General features: G+C 42.0%; 5 protein-coding genes across 6 annotated transcripts; 2 read left to right on the forward strand and 3 right to left on the reverse strand.

Moving 5' to 3' along the window:
* The first annotated feature begins 139 nt into the window (after positions 1 to 139).
* Positions 140 to 2189, forward strand: atp5mf (ATP synthase membrane subunit f). Its single transcript, XM_080009729.1, has 4 exons — positions 140 to 212; positions 1177 to 1284; positions 1607 to 1723; positions 2006 to 2189. Exons 1-4 carry the CDS (start codon positions 197 to 199, stop codon positions 2032 to 2034), a joined length of 270 nt encoding a protein of 89 aa, XP_079865855.1. The 5' UTR covers positions 140 to 196; the 3' UTR covers positions 2035 to 2189.
* Positions 2190 to 3066: 877 nt separating this feature from the next.
* On the reverse strand, positions 3067 to 5384 carry cpsf4 (cleavage and polyadenylation specific factor 4). Its single transcript, XM_080010236.1, has 8 exons — positions 5008 to 5384; positions 4742 to 4792; positions 4363 to 4515; positions 4170 to 4265; positions 3928 to 4021; positions 3740 to 3812; positions 3437 to 3610; positions 3067 to 3332 (listed from the first exon to the last, which is right to left on the reverse strand). Exons 1-8 carry the CDS (start codon positions 5108 to 5110, stop codon positions 3264 to 3266), a joined length of 813 nt encoding a protein of 270 aa, XP_079866362.1. The 5' UTR covers positions 5111 to 5384; the 3' UTR covers positions 3067 to 3263.
* A 1168-nt stretch (positions 5385 to 6552) lies between these two features.
* On the reverse strand, positions 6553 to 13328 carry shmt1 (serine hydroxymethyltransferase 1 (soluble)). Of its 2 annotated transcripts, XM_080008770.1 has the most exons (12): positions 13268 to 13328; positions 12223 to 12382; positions 11610 to 11755; positions 11181 to 11296; positions 9970 to 10130; positions 9047 to 9128; positions 8346 to 8558; positions 8106 to 8219; positions 7891 to 8013; positions 7676 to 7792; positions 7414 to 7524; positions 6553 to 7184 (listed from the first exon to the last, which is right to left on the reverse strand). In XM_080008770.1, exons 2-12 carry the CDS (start codon positions 12313 to 12315, stop codon positions 7012 to 7014), a joined length of 1449 nt encoding a protein of 482 aa, XP_079864896.1. In that variant the 5' UTR covers positions 12316 to 12382; positions 13268 to 13328; the 3' UTR covers positions 6553 to 7011. The 2 variants fall into 2 exon arrangements, with proteins under 2 accessions (XP_079864896.1, XP_079864897.1); XM_080008771.1 differs by lacking the exon at positions 13268 to 13328 and having other exon boundaries at positions 12223 to 12542.
* A 406-nt stretch (positions 13329 to 13734) lies between these two features.
* On the reverse strand, positions 13735 to 16010 carry pdap1b (pdgfa associated protein 1b). Its single transcript, XM_080008772.1, has 6 exons — positions 15884 to 16010; positions 15559 to 15650; positions 15355 to 15453; positions 15125 to 15246; positions 14488 to 14639; positions 13735 to 14265 (listed from the first exon to the last, which is right to left on the reverse strand). Exons 1-6 carry the CDS (start codon positions 15894 to 15896, stop codon positions 14210 to 14212), a joined length of 534 nt encoding a protein of 177 aa, XP_079864898.1. The 5' UTR covers positions 15897 to 16010; the 3' UTR covers positions 13735 to 14209.
* Positions 16011 to 16443: 433 nt separating this feature from the next.
* bud31 (BUD31 homolog) lies at positions 16444 to 18343 on the forward strand. Its single transcript, XM_080009916.1, has 4 exons — positions 16444 to 16626; positions 16877 to 16999; positions 17202 to 17368; positions 17567 to 18343. Exons 1-4 carry the CDS (start codon positions 16533 to 16535, stop codon positions 17615 to 17617), a joined length of 435 nt encoding a protein of 144 aa, XP_079866042.1. The 5' UTR covers positions 16444 to 16532; the 3' UTR covers positions 17618 to 18343.
* Positions 18344 to 20009: the final 1666 nt, after the last annotated feature.

Genomic DNA, 20009 nt, shown 5'->3' on the forward strand with positions numbered 1-20009 from the left:
ATGAGATGAATAAAAAATATCCTCATATCAACAGTGCGTACATATTCACCGCTGATAAGGCACCGATTGTAGGTCCTGTACCGCCCCCTAGCGGACACCCCCCCCCCCGCTACGACTTTATCCCACAATGCCTCGCGCCACATTTTCTTCCCGTCGTCCACCGCGGCCAGCCTCCTTCCAGCACCCCGCAGCCAAGATGGCGGATAGACCGGGTATGTTTGCGCGCCCTCGTCGCACAAAAGTGAGATGTCTCTGCTCGCGTTTGTCCTCGTCCCCGCCTCGCGTGATGTCGAGAGTGATGCTTCGCCGCGTGTGTCGTCAAGTGTTTCTTCTCCGCGTCCGTGACTCGCGAGTCCTTCCCGCTGAAGGCCGCGCGGACGTCACAGTCCGACGAGTCACGTCAAGGACTTTACTTGTCATTGTCGATTTCTTTCTTGCGGTAACTTCCAAACTGCCTCCGAACGAACGGCCTCTACTGCTAGTGATCCCAGGCGTGCAAAACACGTCAACATATTCATTCGGGTTGTCCATTGACTAGTAGCATGATTAAGCCGCTCATCATGATTTGAGTGACTGCAGCAGCTATTAATCCAAGACTTGCGAATCTATTTAAAAGCTTTGATTTGTAGCACGCAGCTAAACCTAAGTCGGAAAACTGGTCGCGTCTGGAGAGACCGTTCAACGTGACATTGACTCTACTATGGTGCGGAACCTATCAACTACACAACATTAATATGATGGATTTTCAAACTGTGCGTGGCGATGGTAGATTTAGAACTGACCTCCATTGCAAGCACGGGGTGCATTACAACGCTCCCGTATGTCAAGGGAGCGTCCACACCGTGGGACGCAGCGAGGTCCGCTTGGAGGTGGGCTGCAAAGGGAACATATCACAAGGGCACACAGGATGCATTTATTGGACGATCGAGATTGTACGAGAGAAATCCAGTTAAATGTATTCACTTTACATTCCATTAGTCACCTTAAGTTTACTATAGTGGCTTACAGAAGTGATCTCTGTTGTGTTGACTCGTTGTCTCACAACATACAACGGCAGGGATGTTGGGCTGAAGTCCGCTCTGCCAGGCTAGGGCACAAAGTCAGGACTCTGTGCATCGAAAGGAACCCTATGTATCATGTGACGGTGGGCTTTCTCCTTCTCCCCTGTTCGGACAGTTCCCGTAGTTGAGAAGCGGCTGATGGATGTGAAGCTGGGAGAGCTGGGAAGCTGGCTCGGAGGCCGTGACTTCACTCCCAACGGCCTCATCGCCTCCCTGCGCAAGGGTAAGGACTCAGCACTAGAAATATTTGTTTCTTTCTCTTTACACCAAAAAGGCTTGGCGGAATCACCCCTTTCATTGACGATGATCAAATGATTTGCATACATCTGCGGGAGTTAAGGCAGCGGAGGACTGTAATAAAACGCAATACCTTAGTTTTAATTGTTTCTGATATTCATTCACAAGTGTCATTTTGGATGTCTTTCACTTGTATATTTGCAAGTTACCGCTGTATGTAAATTGGGATGATTCCTTTTTTTTTATACGCAATTGTGCACGCATTGTCAGTGAGCTGCAATCATACAATCCACTGTTATCTCCACAAGGCCACGACGGATACTATAACAAGTACGTCAACGTGAAGAAGGGAGGCATCGGTGGTGTGGCCATGTTTCTCGTTGGCTATGTGGCGCTCAGCTACCTATGGGGTTACGACCACATCAGTAAGAACTGCTATTCACACCCTTCACATTCCTCATGTCCTGTAGGCTTCAACTTCATGGCACATAACATATCTTTTGCACAGTGCTCCTTTCTGTAGAGCCAGAATAACCGCACCCCTTAGATCTTAATATTAGATAGATGATTCATAAATTCTTGATAATTTCTATAAGGTCATTCAGTTTTTTTTCAAGTAAAATATTGTCATTTTTAGTCATCAGTGGTTTTTTTTGTAAGAGATTTGGCCCCCTTTCAGTCATCCTGTTTTCACTTTTCTCTCACAGAGCATGATCGCTGGAGGAAGTACCACTAAGCCCCGCCCCCTGGTGTACTGTTGAACCATTTGAGGTTGAACTCTGACCTCTGCTCCCAACCTCCATGCAGCAGACTAATAATTTCTCTGTTGTCTGCTCTCTGTTCTGTACAATGTGACTGTTGTGACCAATTAAAGTTTAAAATTAATTTCCAGATGTTGTAGTAACTGCGATATGTGAGTACTGAGCTATGTGATAACTTTATACAAGTAGAATATTAACATAACTGATATTAGTCTGGAATTGGGATTTATAAAGCCCAAAGAGGAACTAAGATAGCGTGACACTCTGGATTTGCCGATGCTAAGTCCTGATGTAGTACAGCCATCAGGATGGGCTATGATAGCCATCACATACCTGCTATAGCTGCAAAACATACACACCTATGTTCAATGAAAAATTAGATGGGAGATGCTTTCCTGTCACACTTGGTACAATGACTCAATCAACTTAGTGCAAATAAACAGGAGCACCCACCCATGTGGCCTGTTGATATGCAAGGGTGACAGAAGGCTTCAAATGAATGTTAGAAAAGTATTTTGGAGAAATTACATACAATTGCTGCGTTAAGCATTGACAAGACATACGGTAAAAATAATTTAGCTGCTCAATCATTTGCCACCACCGCAGATAATGTGCGAATGAAATGATTGCTCTGACCGGTGTATAATAGCAATGCATCTGAATACACAAGAACTACCAGGAGAAAAACAAGGTAACCTTCGTGGATTGCATATGCATATGTATTAATGGCAGCACTGAGATGGGATACCTTGGAGTAATTCAATAACTTCAATTAAATTGTGATCCATTATGAAACTAAAATTTTCCTAATTCAGTTAAATACTTTGTAATCCTTTTGGTTTTAAAAATGTGTTAAGAATTGAATATTAAGATAAGCAGGAACTTAATGGGGTAATTAGTGAGGACATGTAGATGCCAGGTGGTCTTGATTCATGACCCCTCAGTGTTCAGACTCAGTCTGCCACAATTAAGTTTGCAATGCAAGCAGCAAAAAAAAAAAAAAAAGAAAGAATTACAAGTGATGTTTATTTCACAGTCATACACAATAGCGATTTGAACAGCAAACCCAGAGAACAGTTTAACAGTGACCCAAAGTCCAGCACTGGTTTCCTGTCTCTGTACTCTTACAATGAACCTTTCCTCGCTCCTCTGCCACCTCCAAAAACATCAGAGTCCACGTGGGTCTCAGGCACACGGACCTATTTCACTGGCCACTCAGGAAGGCAAGGTGGCCCTTAGTGCATTTGTTGGCGTAGTGACCCTTCTCGCCACACTAACGACAAAAAAAAACAACCCATCAGAATTACACATTATTTGATAGTATAATTCCACGTGTGTGTGTGTGTGTAAGAGTAGATGAACTGGCAGACATCTCACCTTGTAGCAGGTGACTTGGTCCAGCGGCCGAGGTCCTCTGTTGCCTCCCATGTTATTGTTTTGCATGTTGGAGCCGGCTATGTGGTTCTGCGACCGCTGATACATGCCCGGGCCTGGGCTGGAGTTGGTCAGCTGGATAAGTGAGAGGGATGAGCGGCCAATCGTAGGCACCGGCTGAAAAGAAAAATATTGGTCAAACACAAATGTAGGGATTCAATTGATGGATAAGATTTGAAAGAATATATACATATGGCCTATAGTCTTTATACAATGACATTTTGGGTTTTGTGTCCGTCCACAAACCTTTGTCTGGTTCATGATCTGCTGTGGTAGAGGAGGCTGTTCGGGGGCTCCCATGGGCAGTTCAAATCGGGGGCTGCAGAAGAAAAAATTAAATAAAATCAATAATGAATATTCAAATGCAATAACTGTAGATTTTCATTCATCGTCTTGCGTTACTGTGGTAGGTGGGAGATTGGGTGGCAACTCACTGCATAAATTTACAAGACTTTCCCTCTGGACAGAAGCCCACCAGATAGTTCATACAGATCACTCTCCTTGTGTGTCTGTGTCTGCAGTCAGGGCCTGAGAGAGGGAGGGAGCATGGGTAAAAAAAAGAGGGTAGGGGGAGAGGGGAAAAAATACCACTTCAATAGTGGGATTTGCACAGCAAAGCTCATGGAGTGTAATATTATTAATATGTTTCCATACACACCAGCGAGAAGGAACTTACCATGTTTGCAGAAGCCTCGGTCATACCAGGGGCAGTCTTTGATCTTGGACTCTGGATCAATATGCAGGAATGGGCATTCCTTGTTGCTACACTCGCCTGGGAGGAAACACAAATAATGCAAATCAATATCTAATCTAGATGTCAACGAGATATTAATAATCGATGAAATGTATTCACCAAGAGGCCTACGAACCAAACTTGGAGTAGAAGTAACATTCAGGCATCTTGGTCATGTCGTACTCGTGAAGGAACTCGCACTGGTCTCCCTTCTTGCACAGACCCCGCAGCCAGTGTTTACACACCACCGTCTTCTCACCGCTGATGTGACGAAAGGGACACATCCCTCCTGCGTGCAGAACAAACCAGCCAAGCTTAGACTCATACTCAGGTGAACAAGGATAACAGATACAATACTTTATATTTACACACAGGTACAGCTAAAAGCGAGGAAGTATTTCTGGTGTCAAATTCTGTGTGTATGTGTGTGTGAGACCGTGTGTCCCTGCGAGACACATCTCAGATCATCTATGCTCCTTGAGAAGAGACGGTCCCCGTGTTGTTCGTGGTCTTACCTTTTATACAGGCTGCCCTCATGAAGAACTCACAGACAGCAGCCCCGGATTCTGAGGAAATAATTGTAATAATATTAATTAATCTATTCAGTTTTCTCCACTGCATTCACTTGCCTTGTATTATAGGGCCGTTTGACTTATAATAATCCACTCCAGGAATCTGAGACCTCCCACGCCATGCCAGTGTGTTGTTGTTTTGTGATCAGTCCTGACTTTTGCTTATGGGTGGAAGCTGTGCGTGGCTGCTAGCTCGCCAGAACACTCACTGTCCATCCCGGGGAAAGGTAAGGGCTGTGCCCCCAGCTGCTGTTCCACGGAGATCTCCAGGTCGAACTTCATGTGGTCCACGGTGGCCAGCAGATCCTGCATGTTTGCCACTTAACTTGAAGCACGGTCCGATGAAACGTGGCTAGCTGAAGGTAACTAGCCGAAGCTACTTCTGTTAGCCAGCTAACAGCTCCGCCCGCGCTCACCGGCGGTGTAAACAAAGCACTTAACTCAAACAGCAGCGAGTTCGAAAGGACCTAGAAGTCATAGAACGGTTCATAATAGGGATGGGACGCTTGATACCGACGCACGAACGCTCGTTTCATGCTTGAAACACTGTGTGGGAGTTTGGACCGGATTAGGGTTCCGTGCGCTGGCGACGTCACCGAGCCCCCGGAAGCGGAAGTGGTTCGGTAGGTTTGAAAGTTTCAGCGCTGCAGCACCATGGCCACAGGTTTGGGTGATTGGATTGTGTAGAATCGAGAGATATAGTCAGTAAACTACACATATTAACACAATAATAGACAAAGAGAAGCATAGCGAAAACAGGCGGCTTTATCTGTCTACTCTCATATATATGTGTGTAGTCTTAAATTGCACGTATGTCTATTTTTTCCTACCCTGCTTTCCTATCCACACCCTTCCCAAGTACTTTCTCTAAATACAAACCCGTGAACAATTTAAATTTTACAATCACGTTTGCCATGTTCTACAGACACCCCCCCCCATGATAAATTGTCCTTTGCCCCGTAGAGGCCTAACATTTATTCCCCGAACATTAATGGTACTTGTCACAGACATTTAAGTCATTCAGGAAAAATGCATAAACATTGTGTTTATAGGACCCGTAGTACTCCATTGAACCAGTCACTATACTCTATTGATTATGGATGATGCTGTCTTCATACTGGTCACTGGATTGGATGACATTTCACTGCATATATGTATGAAAGTATGTATATGTATGTGACAAATAAAAATCTTGAATCTTGGAATTGTCTCCAGATGAAGTGACTGCTGTAACTCCTGCAGACCACCACGTGGCGCCGTGTCTGAGCGCTGCTCCCTCTTCCCAGTAGGACACGGAGGCCGTTTCTCGAGGCCAAGGACGCAAAGTCCGGACTTGCGGACTTGGTAGGTCAGACTTGGCAAGTTCGACTCGGGAGTACAGACTCCCCCGGGGACGGGAGGATGCAGGACGGCCGTTCTGCGAAATGCGTTCTGGGATACTTGGCCGTCCCAAGTCCAACATCCGGGCATTTGGACTGGACTTGGCTTGATGCGGACTTCGAATTGGAACAGCACTTGGGCTGCGACTGATGACGTTTCACCAGTCCTCAAGAACACAAGTACAGACAAGAACGCAGATTGAGAAAGGGCCCCGAGTAAGAAGAATAGCGCACCGTTCTATGCACCGTGCGCGATATAATATTCACAAGTAAGAGGGGACAAATATCGTAGAAAAAAAAAAAAAATCATAATGTATTATTTGACAATGCATGAATTAATTGGCATTTACCCACTTTACAGATACACAGGGCAGAACATCTACAGAGAACCGTCATGAACAAATAATTGCTTTGAAAGCTGTGCCATCCACAGCTCCACCAGAATGAGCATTTATTTCATAAATGATGTCTTAAAAGGTACATTTAGAAAAGATCTTTCGCTTATTCTCTTTGGGAGGGGATTTATAACAATCATTGGCTGAGCCTGAAATTAACCCGTAGCTCAAGAAAGATGCAGGACGTAGTAGTAGTAGTAAAGTACGAGAAAATTATGGACATACAAATGCATCTTGATAAGTTCAATTTGTTGAAAAACCACACACCTTTATCTCAATATCTATGAACAGGTTTGACCACAAAAGGAGACATTACATCACCACATTGAGAAGCTTGGCATATTCACAAACAGACACGGAAAAGCCGATATTGAAGGAACATGAATGACTGGTCTCATAATGCACATTTCGGCAAGCAAGGATCTCTAAACTCCGAGCTCTACAGCTCGGGTAGGCCCGGCATGGGGAACTGGCCAGCGAAGGCCTCCACTCCAGCCTTGAGCTCAGCAACACGCTGCTGGAACTTCTCCCCCTGGGCCAGCGCTTCCTTGAACTCCTTTATGGTGGCCTTTGGTTCCAGGCTCCTCTGGATTTCCACTGTCAGCTCAATACCTGGAGTGGAGCAGGAGGGAGCTTTAGATGCCATTCATGACAGCCAGGGGTGCATGTTGAATAACAATTTATATAAAATGTTCTATTTATGGGTAGAATCACAAATAAATGCTTTCATGATCTAATAGTGGCAGATATTTACAACCACCTTTTTCTTATTTTTTATTCAGTTCATTAATTTTATAGCATGTTACCTGCACTTTACACCTTTCAAAAGGGTAATGATTACCTCCATGAATAAACTCTGCCACCTTCTTGAAGTCACTTTCCACCATGCCCCTGGAGGTCAAAGCTGGGGAACCGAACCTCAGACCACTGGGTCGGAGCGCACTCTTATCGCCTGTCGCAACACAATTAGGTTATTAAAACTGCGCACACACACACACACACACACACACACACACACACACACACACACACACACACACACACACACACACACACACACACACACACACACACACACACACACACACACACACACACACAACCTGGACAGGTGTTCTTGTTGCAGGCGATGGCACAGGCTTCCAGAACCTTCTCAGCCCGTCCTCCGTCAGTTCCTTTGCTACGCAGGTCCAACAGGATTAAGTGGGTGTCAGAGCCACCTATAAAAGAGAGATATGATAACTGACACTTCCATTCAGACTGACGCTTATGCCGGGTAGATATGAATGCTTAGCCTGTTTTCCAGAGTTTCTTTTACCAGTGACTATAGTGTATCCGTGGTTGATGAGGGCGTTTGACAAGGCTTTACAGTTGGCCAGCACCTGCATCTGGTAGGCCTTGAACTCTGGAGTCACGGCTTGCTTAAGGGCTACCGCCACACCTGACCGACACAGACACACAAACACATATCATGATATAATTCCACCATCAAGACTTTGACAGAAGAAAGAGACAGAAAGGCGGAGGGCGCACCTGCGATGGCGTGGTTGTGTGGTCCTCCCTGCAGCCCGGGGAACACGGCCTGGTTTATGGGAGATTCCAGGTTGAACAAAGTCTCCTTGCCTTTGGCATCCACGTTCCTCACTCCTGGGACGAGGTACGGAGGCCGTGAGAGAAGGCGGCAAAAAGGTCAGGTAGGAAGGACAGAAAAATCAACAGAGGTATATTTTCCCAATTGTATCGTTAATTTCCTTGATTTTCTTAAATAACAACCTTTCCTGTAGAAGATGACTCCGGAGCGGCAGCCGCGCAGTGTCTTGTGCGTCGTGGTGGAAACGATGTCACAGTGCTCGAACGGCGAGGGGATGACACCGGCGGCCACCAAGCCACTGATGTGAGCCATGTCGGCCATAAGGTAGGCTCCGTTTTCATCTGCTATTTTTCTCATGCGGGCGTAGTCAATGATGCGGGAGTAGCAGCTGGTTCCTGGAGAGGTAGGGACAAGACAGAGGCATTTTTAGAGTTCTTTGAATCATATACGATACTGCATCACTTATTATTTCAAGAGTAATTTCAACCCCTGGTCTGAGCCTCACTTCACCCACTGCACAATTCTTACCCTCTGTTGAGGACGAAATGCCCTTCACACCCAGACCTGTCAATCTCTGCTCAATCTCCAGCCCATGAACTACAATGCTTGTATCACAGTACTGCTTTCTTTTTACTTTGAACCTTTAAGCTCCCAAACAATGTTGGTGTAGTTTCTATGGCTTCCTCCAGCGGTCGCCATTTGTCACTGGTGGTCCAATGTTACCGATTCCCAAGACATTAGCCAGAGTAAAATAATCCTTTTCTCGATTTTAAATGATTCATTCTTATAAAGGTGAACACAAAATTGAGAGGGGACACAAGGATGGAATAGGTGACTAGTAATAGCAGTTGCGTATGTGTGTGCATGTCTGAGTGTAACAGACCTGCAATTATGAGTTTGGGGTGGAACAGGCGTGCGTTTTCCTGCAGTCTGTCATAGTCGATGTAGCCAGTTTCTTGATTTACCTTGAAACACATCACATCTTTTGATGTAGACCATTCTTAAAAAAATAAAATAACATTTTAAATAGAAAATTAGCAAATATGTAAAAATGACTTATGTAGGCTTTCTCGTCTACCCAATTATCTTCTTTTAAATAGCATTTTATATATGGACTTTAAGATATTTTATTCTTGCATTACTTTAAATCACGTTTAGTTTTTGAACTTGTTTCCATGTTTCTACTACCATTCTTGTTCTAGCATCTCACAAACACTAACATATAAGAATATTTTACCATCTCCCCTAAAACTGCTCATTTGGACGGCGGGCACCAGCAGTGTCAGTAGTTGGTAACATAAAAAAAGCGAATCCTCCAATTATCTCCTCCACAGTGTGGACATGTCCTACAACTGAGAAGCTGAAGAGATCTCATTCGATAACAGAATTGTAAAAAAAAAAGTCATGGCAACTTCTAAAACCAGAGCGAAGCAGCAATAAACCGGTACATGGAGTCAAACATTACCACACATTTTGAAATAAACAGGCCAACCAGGCTAGCTATCCACTTATCTGTGACCATCTTTGTCTCCATTACGAAACCATTACTGAATACACAGCAACAGAAGCTCTTAATTTGGCCTGAAATTTTGTGTTTTCAATGTGTTCGAAAGAATACTACATTCACTGGATTTCTGAAAAGTTAGCAGTGTTTGACTGATATAACTCATGTTATATACCATATATACACTCTACTTTGAGGATTGGGGTATTTATGTAGAACATTACTACAAAATACCGGTAGAAAATCACAAAAGGCAGTAATAAATACGTTAAATGATTAAGAAATGCATCAGTGCGTTGTACCTTGTAAGGCATGGACTCAAAGAAGATGGACGTGGCCGAGATCTTTTTCTTGTCCGTCATGAAGCCGTGGGTCAGGTGACCACCGTCTGGAAGGTCCAGTCCCATGATCCTCCCGTGAGGCTCCACAATGGCCGCATACACAGCAAAGTTAGCAGGGGAACCTTGAATAGGGGCATACGAAAAGGCATGATTACATCTGTTGCGTGACATGGCAAACAAATGAGACTATAATGAAATGCCACCTTTTTGGTGTTGATTGGGAGCAAACATTATTTTGGATGAGAGCAGTGCGAGGCACAAATAGTGGCATAAGTCAAGAAAGGAATGCATTAAATGGAGTGGTTTTGAAGACTGAAGATACTACACCCTCACCCCATCATGTTCAAAAACATCAATGAATGAAGATAAATACATGATCAACAATATCCTACGGAGACATATGAATAGCCTACTTGTGCTGGGATAGGAAGGCTGTATGTGATAACTTCATTCCAGGAAAACAACTTTTTTTACTTGCCATTAGTATTGGAACTGGCATCACCATGCCCAAATAAAGCCATTAACTTAACATGACACAGTGAAATCCTTTGGACATTCTGATTCAGAGTGCAAGGGTATTGTATAGCACAATGCAGGGAATAAATACTGTCATTCATTAATGTAGCAGACAATGCAGGTACTGTGACTGAGAAAATATATTTTGTCAGGTGCCGTCTGGGGAGTTTTGCAGCGTGCAGTGGTTCACAACTCAATTGTGTTAACCACCATGGAAAGAATCCAATCCATGGCCAAGTAGAGGACTTAAACTCATCTGTCCGGAGCAGCATGTTTTCATTTTACCAATAGAAATACTCGTGTGTCGGGGAGAATTGAGAGTCAGGTGATAAGGCTGACCTCTTCCGATTCTTATCCTGCAGTCTAAACTGTTTTGAACGAATGCAAGACTGTTGGGTTTAATCTAAGCTTGGTCATGGTTCTGATATTGTCTTTTATTATTTTCATATTTTCTGGTGCCAAAGAAACATTATGATAGGCAAAAGCCTTAGTCAGATAAATTAATAAAATGAATGAGTTTATGTTAAGAAGTAGAAAAATAAAAATAACACTTAAATGAAAATTCTTAAGCTTTAGCATTAACTTATCACCTACAAGTTGGTCCAAATTTTTATTGAATTCGTAATACTCTTTGATGCCAAACCCATATTTCATACCGGAATATGGCTGCACATTGACACCCCATTTCTCGGTGTCCAGCCCGTAGGCCTCCAGGGCTCTCTGCTGGCAGAGTCTCTCAAGTTCATCAACGTGCTCTGTGCCGCCATAGTACCTGAGCACACAGACAATTAGTTTAAGTGTGTAATTCAAAAGTTTGCAAAAAGCAGAAAGCACTGCAAGAATTATAATGTAACAAAACTTATGGCATTGATGACAATCTTACGATTTTGTGGAATAGTCCATGGCATTTATCATAATCATGTATAAAAATAATGGCCCCTGATGACAGTTACACACTCAAAGGGCTTTATAAGACCATGTTGTCTTGCGGCACTCTTGGCATTGCCTCGTTGTCGCTATATCAGGTGTATTATGTATGTTGTTTGGACTATAAAAAAGTCAACGTAAATATTATGTGTGTTTACCTTTGGCCTGGGTATCCCTCAGAGTACTTGTTGTTCATACAGGAGCCCAGAGCCTCCAAAACGGCTCTGCTGGTGAAGTTCTCAGAGGCAATCAACTCCAGGCCATATGTCTGTCTGTGCTTCTCCTTTTTTATGATGGCGAACACCTGAAGAACACACAGTAGCAGTGGACACACAGAGACGCACACGGTCAGCAGGAAGTCATAAATACATATATACTTTCTAAAATTCTTCATAATCAACACCACCTGATGACACAGGAACTAAGTTAATAAAGTAAAGAAGGGACTTGTGAGATCAGGGTATGGACTGCGATTAAGATAAGAATTATACTTAATCTAAGCAAGTAGATATTGTTCAAAAATTTAAACAATGGGGACAAAAAAAAGGAATCACAAAAAGTCAGCATTTTAGGGCCATTTTACTATTTCATTTAAAACTGTAAATCAGCCAACAAGGCTTATCTGAACTGATTAGATAACTGTCCGATGTGCAGCACTATCCAAATAACCAGAGTTTGTTTTATACAAAGATCTGAAGGCAGTGATGATTTTTGTTTAAATATTTGTTTTCTTTTTACATCTTGTGTAAAATGGATCCACAGAACACACACCTCTGAGTCATTGATGGCCAGAGGCTCCAGCATCATCTTGTTGTGGGAGTCCCATGTCTCTTTGCTAATGCTGTGGCCGTTCGTCAAAGACATGGTTATGTCTCTCTTCTCACAAACAATGGAGACCTAAGGGCGTACAGCCGTAAGACTTTATTGATCCCTGTGGGAGGGATTCAGGGGTTAATGAAGCAGAAGTTGCACAACAGTGCAGCTAAATAGAAAAAAGCATATATTAGACGCAACAAAGACTTAACCAAAAGTTTGACGTGGACTATAAGAAAACCTTTAGCAATTTAAAACATACACAAATCATAATTACATCTGTGTGGTCTCATTAGCTTCATCACACTATATTTTCGGTAGTAACTCAAACAACCGGATGATAAGAATGTCAGCTGCAGCCACATTCCGAAGAACAAAACTGTCAAGTGTAATAGTGCAGAACAAGACCCGTAGGTCCAGCTGCCAGGTGACCGCTTCAAGAGAGGCAGCATGTAAACAGCTGAAGGCATTCCCTGAACATTAGACTAAGTACAGTTTGCTCAACCTCAAAATTCCTCCCTTACTGTGATAAGAAACCCAAATGCGGACACAGGAACGTTGTTGCTATCCTACTATGACATAACTGATTGTCAACAAATGCTTTGCAAATACAAACTAGTAGCTCAAGGAAACTGTCTTGTCTTGATCACTTCTGGACCAGTCAGCAGCAGAGCTAACCTGACCATGCGTCAGTCTGAGCGCACGACTTGTGGCCAGATCAACGTCGTTCTGGACTATCAGAGCTGGTTCGTTCTCACACACGCACACACGCACACGCACGCACGCACACACACACACACACACACACACACACACACACACACACACACACACACACACACACACACACACACACACACACACACACACGCGCGCACGTCTTTGAACGCGGAAGCCGAACATCCTCGAGTAATACGTTCACATGCTCCGTGAGAGCAATGGTGCCCATGTAATAATAGTTATGTATATTATATTATATTAGTCAACTCGCAGCGTTACTTACGAATTATGAATTATGTGTATATTTTGCCGCACCCTCCGTCAGCAACACCGCAGACTGGTCGGGCACAAAAGAGATCACTTCTTACAGAGCAAAGTCCGCGAAACTTCCAGCCAATCACATCAAAGAAGGGCGTAGACTGCCCGCCCCCTTTCGTGTGGTTAGCAAATGAAAGGAGAGCACCGCGGTCTGGGACGTTAAGATTGCATGGGATTGATTTATGTGAATAGCACTATTATGTACAATATAAATGATTAGTGAATAATAATGTCGATTTTTTTAGAGTTCTCACATGTAGGATGCAGGAATTCAACCAGTTAAAAGGAAAGTAACGAAAATAATGATCCGATTTAGCCTTTGTGCTTTTTTTTGTTATGTATCAGACCTGGTTTGTAACAGTGGACTATATAAATCTGGACAATCTGCGGGGTCCTCCCAAAGAGAACAAAAATAGATGAACACATGAACAGACATGTCTTTACTGTTTGCATCATATAATCTGAGATACCTTCAATTATGTACAATGCAAGATCAAAATGAAGATCCAAGATCCACCAAAAAAAAAGGAAGAAAATAAAGTGACAAAGTTCACTTAGCAAAGTCGAATGATACTATGATGAGTGTACAATGTGTAAATATCATGTACACGTTTATAGGTTAGAAGGGGTCATTCCAAGAGTAAGGACTTACGGTGTAATGAAAAAACCCTACCACCAAGCCTGAGGCATTGCTGTTTTCTACATTCTACCGTTACTTTTTTGGAGTAGCAACAAAGCTATTATTCAAGGCTGAAATATACAGAACCCATTTTCATGGGTCGCCCCGCAAACCATTCTCCAAATGGTTGTATTTTACAGTGATGTGAAATACCCTTTAAAAATAGTCAAATATATATTGCACCAGTCCATCACTGTGTATCAATGCTGCCGATTAATGAACTCTGCATCATTTCAGAGAAAGGGAGTTCATTCCTTTTGTCGCTCCTGTCGTCGTTTCCTTCGCTGTGAGAACACAAATAAAAAGAGAAAACAGTTTAAAAAGTAACTATTGTAAAGTAATAAACATATATGTATTTATATAGGGTTTCAGAATGGGAGAGATTGTTGACAATGCTCCCTCACAATGTGCACATCTTAAAGACACTACTACTTAAAAGTCTAAATGAAATAAAATCTGTGAAATACTCATCTGGTCAAACACGAAGCATGGCACTTGTTATTCACCTTTTTTCTCTTCCTCTTTCTTTCTTGCTGCATCTTCCCTCTGTTTCCTGATGATGGCAAGGCGAGCTAGGTCTGCTTTGGCCTGGTCTGTTTTCCCAGCTAAGTGCATCTTCATATAGCGCTCTTTAGCTTTCTGTTTCTCAATCTCCTCTCTGTTTAGGGAATTAAAATGACAACAAGATTCAAGATTCAAGAGGTTTATTTGTCCCATACATATACATACGTTCATATGTATTGTATATGCAGTGAAATGTCAAAGTACAGAGAATAAAAAGTCAGACTGCTATGTGAGATCATCTGTCAGATTGTAACAAGTTTTGGATAAAGATTGCAGGAATGTATTCAGGAATATGTCCTATATGAATAAAGACAATGGGATATACACATTTTATGTCTTTCTGAACTTGAATAATGTTTTTTTGACGAGGATAATGATATGATAAATGATAGTTCCTAAAATGCTAAACTTGTAGAGCTTTTGCAATCGTATTGTTTGCCAATAAAGGACTTTAATTAAATTGTTAATGGACTAACTTCTCATGGACAATTTTGAGGATTTTACATCAACAGTTATTCAACAAAGTTTGACAGTCCTAATGTAGGAATAACAGCGAAGAAAATATAGATACGATCATACCTCTCCCTCCTTGATAACTGCTTGGAGTCGTCCAACTCAATTTGTGTCACCTTTTTAGATTTCTGAGCGACTCTGTTGGGGTTCTCAATTTCTATCAACCCCGCCACTCCTCCCCTCCTCTTCTGCAAGCACAACATTTCAAAAATCATCGCAGATGTAGAATGGAATCAAGGTTTTAAATGGAAGGAAGGAAGGACAACGGCAGAGAGAGACAGAGACAGACATAATACCTCGGAGCCTTCATCATCACTGTCATCAGATCCAGAGCCTGGAATCTTCTCCTCTGTCCCTTCATTCTGAGCGATGGCCTCGCCTTCCTCCTGCTCATGCTGAACCCCACAAGAGGGCCAAAACATAATTACAATGAAGTTAGTCAGACACCAAATTAAACAGCCTACGTTTTATGGAGAAAACACACTAAAGGTGCAGCGTACCAGTTTCCTTTCCTTCTCTTCCTTCATCTGAGCGTCTATCTCCTCGGGGCTCGTATAGGTCCGCATACGGCCCTTGTGGCCACCCTTTTTACCTGACAAGTGAAGAATAGCATGTTGACATCAACAACAATGCTGGGTGTGACAGTTAGCAGGCAGCTCTGCTTGAACGCTGGAGACATGAACATGAACACTGGAGAAGTGACAGGAGACACGCCTCCCATCCTGGGTTACCTTACAGCTGGATAAAAACAGGCGACCAAGAATGTTTACACACTACACAAGCGTGTATTATGCTATGTTTTAAAACATTAATCATAGTCCTTACCCCCTTTTGGCATTTTGGAAAAAAAAGTCTCAAAAAGGGTATCTTAATAAGCCCATATTAACAAAAACATCCAAATGTGGAGTCCGCCTGACAACTGGCTAAAAACAGAAAGTAATGATCTACTCGCAGCACAGTTTTTAAGGCAGGCCAATACATTGCCTTTCAAACATTTCTTTATTGGAATTATTGGTGTGTGTTTTAAAAAATAGACACATTTTTGTCAGTTAATGTACACGTTGAAATGCATTATTCCGGTGCAAATATTTCTTAAATTGCACATAAGGGAGAGAGAAATAGTAATAGCAATATTTACTAATAGGCAGTTGGATAAGCACCTAACCTGATGCAATATGCTCAGCCCGAGAGCAAGATAGCAATTTAGATGTAATAAAATAATAACGATAATTAACTAAACCAGTGTTACATATAACACGGCTTATATTCAAGACCTGACAAACGATTATTTATTAAAAAAAAAAAATCCTAATCATTTGTTTATTTGGGACGGTGACGCGTCTTTCAAGAGACACCGGGGAAGAAGGACCTCCATGTGACGCACATTGGAAACGACCGGCGGGGGCGTTAAGTGTTCACAAAAGCGCCTCACAAACGCCAGTCTCTTTTGAAATATTTCGTGTTATTTAACCAAATGCCAAAAGTTAAGAGAAGTAGAAAACCGCCACCAGATGGCTGGGAGCTGATCGAGCCGACTTTGGACGAATTGGACCAGAAAATGAGAGAAGGTAAAGTCGCTTGTTTTCCTTTTTTTTTTTTGGCGACGAGGAATGAAAACACGGTGCTATGCTCAGGATTTACATTTTATGAGCGGGTAACAACTCTATTTCCTCCGTTATCAGCGATGTTTTAATACATTTCTGGGGGGGTTCCTCATAAGCCAATAACGTTGTTTTGCTACGCTATGAGTAAAAAAAAAACGAGGCACTAAACAACCTGTTCACGAAGCTTTATCCTCTGTTTAAATGTCTCTTTTAGCTGAAACGGAGCCCCATGAGGGCAAGAGAAAGGTGGAATCCTTGTGGCCAATTTTCAGGCTTCATCATCAACGGAGCCGATACATCTTCGACCTTTTCTACAAAAGGAAGGCTATCAGCAGAGGTAGGTTTACAATTTGTAAATAATACCACTACACCATGCATACCACTCGATCAATGATTTTGTCCTTGTTTTTGTTACCAAACCTAAAGAAACAACCTACAACAAACCCTATCCCTCTCTACATTCATCATACAGAGTCATAGAAAATCACATTTTTCTTGTGCATGTAAAGCATCTTATTTCATTCTGTGTTTCCTCCCAGAGCTGTATGACTACTGCATAAAGGAGGGCTATGCAGACAAGAACTTGATTGCCAAGTGGAAGAAACAAGGCTACGAGAACCTGTGCTGTCTGCGCTGTATCCAGACACGAGACACCAACTTTGGAACCAACTGCATCTGCAGAGTCCCCAAGAGCAAACTGGAAGTTGTAAGTCGCAATACCCTGTTTTAACCCTGATTGTGCTGTGAAAACCATGCATTTCAAATAGACTCACTTTAATTTTAACCTCAGGTAAAATGGAATTATACGGGTGAGAGGATGGTTAACTGAAGAAAGGGAAGGGAAGGGAAAGGAGGGGAGGGAGAGAATTGTGTTGTAAACATACAGTTTCTTATTCCACTACAGGGGAAGATCATAGAGTGCACCCACTGCGGATGCAGAGGCTGCTCCGGATAATGTGGGGGGAAACCCCCCCCCCCCCCCCCCCCCGGGACATCAGGGCTCATCCAACCTCCACCTGTGTATTCTTTTAATTACGGAGGATAGATTGTGTTGATTACAGTGGCCTGATTCAGCAACACCCCACATTTAGCAAACCTAAACTTTGTAGTCTATCATCTGTTAGTATTGAAGTCAGATTAACCCAAGTCAGTGCCCCTGAGATGAGTAAATATATTTCATTGGTTGTGTTCATGTATATTATTTCAAAGGTCAATATTGTTTTTTATTGATCCTAAAATGCAGAACTGATTTCATTTGATGTGGTAAATTTGTTGCAACATGGGGCAAAAGGCATTCATGTTTAGGCTTTTTTTTTTTTTTCAATCTGTGACTTAGAAATTAATTGTGGCAATATTGCATTAAGTAGACTGTTGGGTGCTTTGTGTGCGGTCCCTATACCCGACTAACGCCACCAAATGTCAAGAAACTAAAATGGGAGACTATGGGTTCAGCAGAAGATGTTATAAGTTGTGTTTGAATCAGAGTTGTCATTCCATTTTAATGACTGTGAAAGTCCTAAGCCCTATATTATTTTTCATTTGAAGGAGAATGAGTAGAACATTGCAGTTGTGTCATTGTTTTACAAATGTTTTTTCCATTTTCTTTATATGTGTGCTTTGAAATTTTAAATAAACACTTCTTATGAATTTGTTCTGTATTGTAATGAAAGTCACATGAAACTAGTAATGTAATTTGTCAGTTTTTCTTTGACCTCAGTGATTATCTTACATTCCTTTTATTCATATTCAGAGTAGCAGGTGGCATCCTCATTTGCATCGAGTATAGGTATCACATGCAGTTGAATATTTTATTTTTTCTTTGCTTCCAATGAAAACTATTAATCTTTTGAAATCACTGAATTGGAACTTGATTTGGAATTTATTTTGTGTGTCTGGATCATGACATCCCAGTTTCTGTTTCCCATTCAAATTTAACCAGACAAACATTACAGGTAAGGGCTCAGTGAGATCAATCTTCCTCTGGCTTCTGTATGTTGTAATAATCCGAATATGCTTTTAGAGATCAACATTCATCGTTCATGACTCATTTACGCTCTTGCTGACAAACGTCAGACAAGTTGACTAGTTGATGTTTAATAACTATCTGTAGTTGGAATTAGCTTGAGGTTAAGTTTCTCACCGTTAGATCCAGCAGTCACCAACACAATAAGATTTGTAACTTTTCTGCTAATCAAGCATCAACCCAAACTGCCACAATTTACATAATTTAATGAAATAATCAAATGTCATCAACATTACACAAATGTGTCCGGAAATGTACAACATGGCTGAAAAACGCCCTGCCCCAGGGCTAAAATCCACATGGAATGAAGGTTTTACTTAGATACAAAAAAGGAAGGAATACGTAGACATTATATATAAAGAAACATAGTGAGAACATGTTAAGCACATCGTGGTATGGCTTGTTCTGATTACATTCATATTTTTGCGTTAACAATAGCTACACACATGGGTGTTTTGTAACATTTCTAACAATAACTAAAAAATAAATTGAGACATCCAGTGTGGCAAAAGTGTATTTGATCAGAATGTAAATGGAATAGTGAGAAAAAAAAACCGGAACAACAGCTAAGTGAAATGTTGGAATAAAAAAATAAAATAATCACGGTGTTGCTGAAGAATCAAAAAGTATTTTTGTGTACATCTTTGTTCCTCAGTAACAAGCGTGGCAGTGAGCCAAATATTATTTGATCCTTGGCCCCTGGACCTGTTAACTCTGACAAAGCATATGTCAATGGATTTAAGATCAAAATTAAATATCTAAAGATGTTCCCGTCTCCAAACAGCCTCCACGGAGCGGTGTCACTTCCCTACGTGACGGAACATCGAAAAATTGAAACTCACTCTTTGTGCTTGCATGCTGAAATGGGAAATCTCCAAACACTCACAGAATTCTCTGAGAGGGTACAGCATGTCCAACAGGATTAAAAATCTATTTGAAAGGAATAGATATGCAGCAAGAGTCATCTGTTTATACTAGGGTCATAATTGGAGACATTGGCCAATCCAGCATCGGTCGGTGTCAAATAAAGAGTCGAATTGACTGCAGTGGAGCAGGTTATTTGCCTTTTCCTATGACGAGAAGTACAATAAACAGAAAAGTTACTTTCTCAGCAAACATCTCATCTTTTGTCCAAGCCCGTCCATTGGTTTACATCTTATAGTCACAACGGAAACAGAAAATATCATTTACATCACTGCGACTCACCCTGACACAAGACAGTCTCATGCTGACGCACAACACTCTCGCAACAACTTTTAAGACAACAGTGAAATTCAATACATTAAGATTTTAGTTTTAGTAGCTTTAACATTTCTGGCCGTGT

The sequence above is a fragment of the Zeus faber genome (assembly GCF_960531495.2).
Source record: "Zeus faber genome assembly, chromosome: 11".
Classification (NCBI taxonomy): domain Eukaryota; kingdom Metazoa; phylum Chordata; class Actinopteri; order Zeiformes; family Zeidae; genus Zeus; species Zeus faber.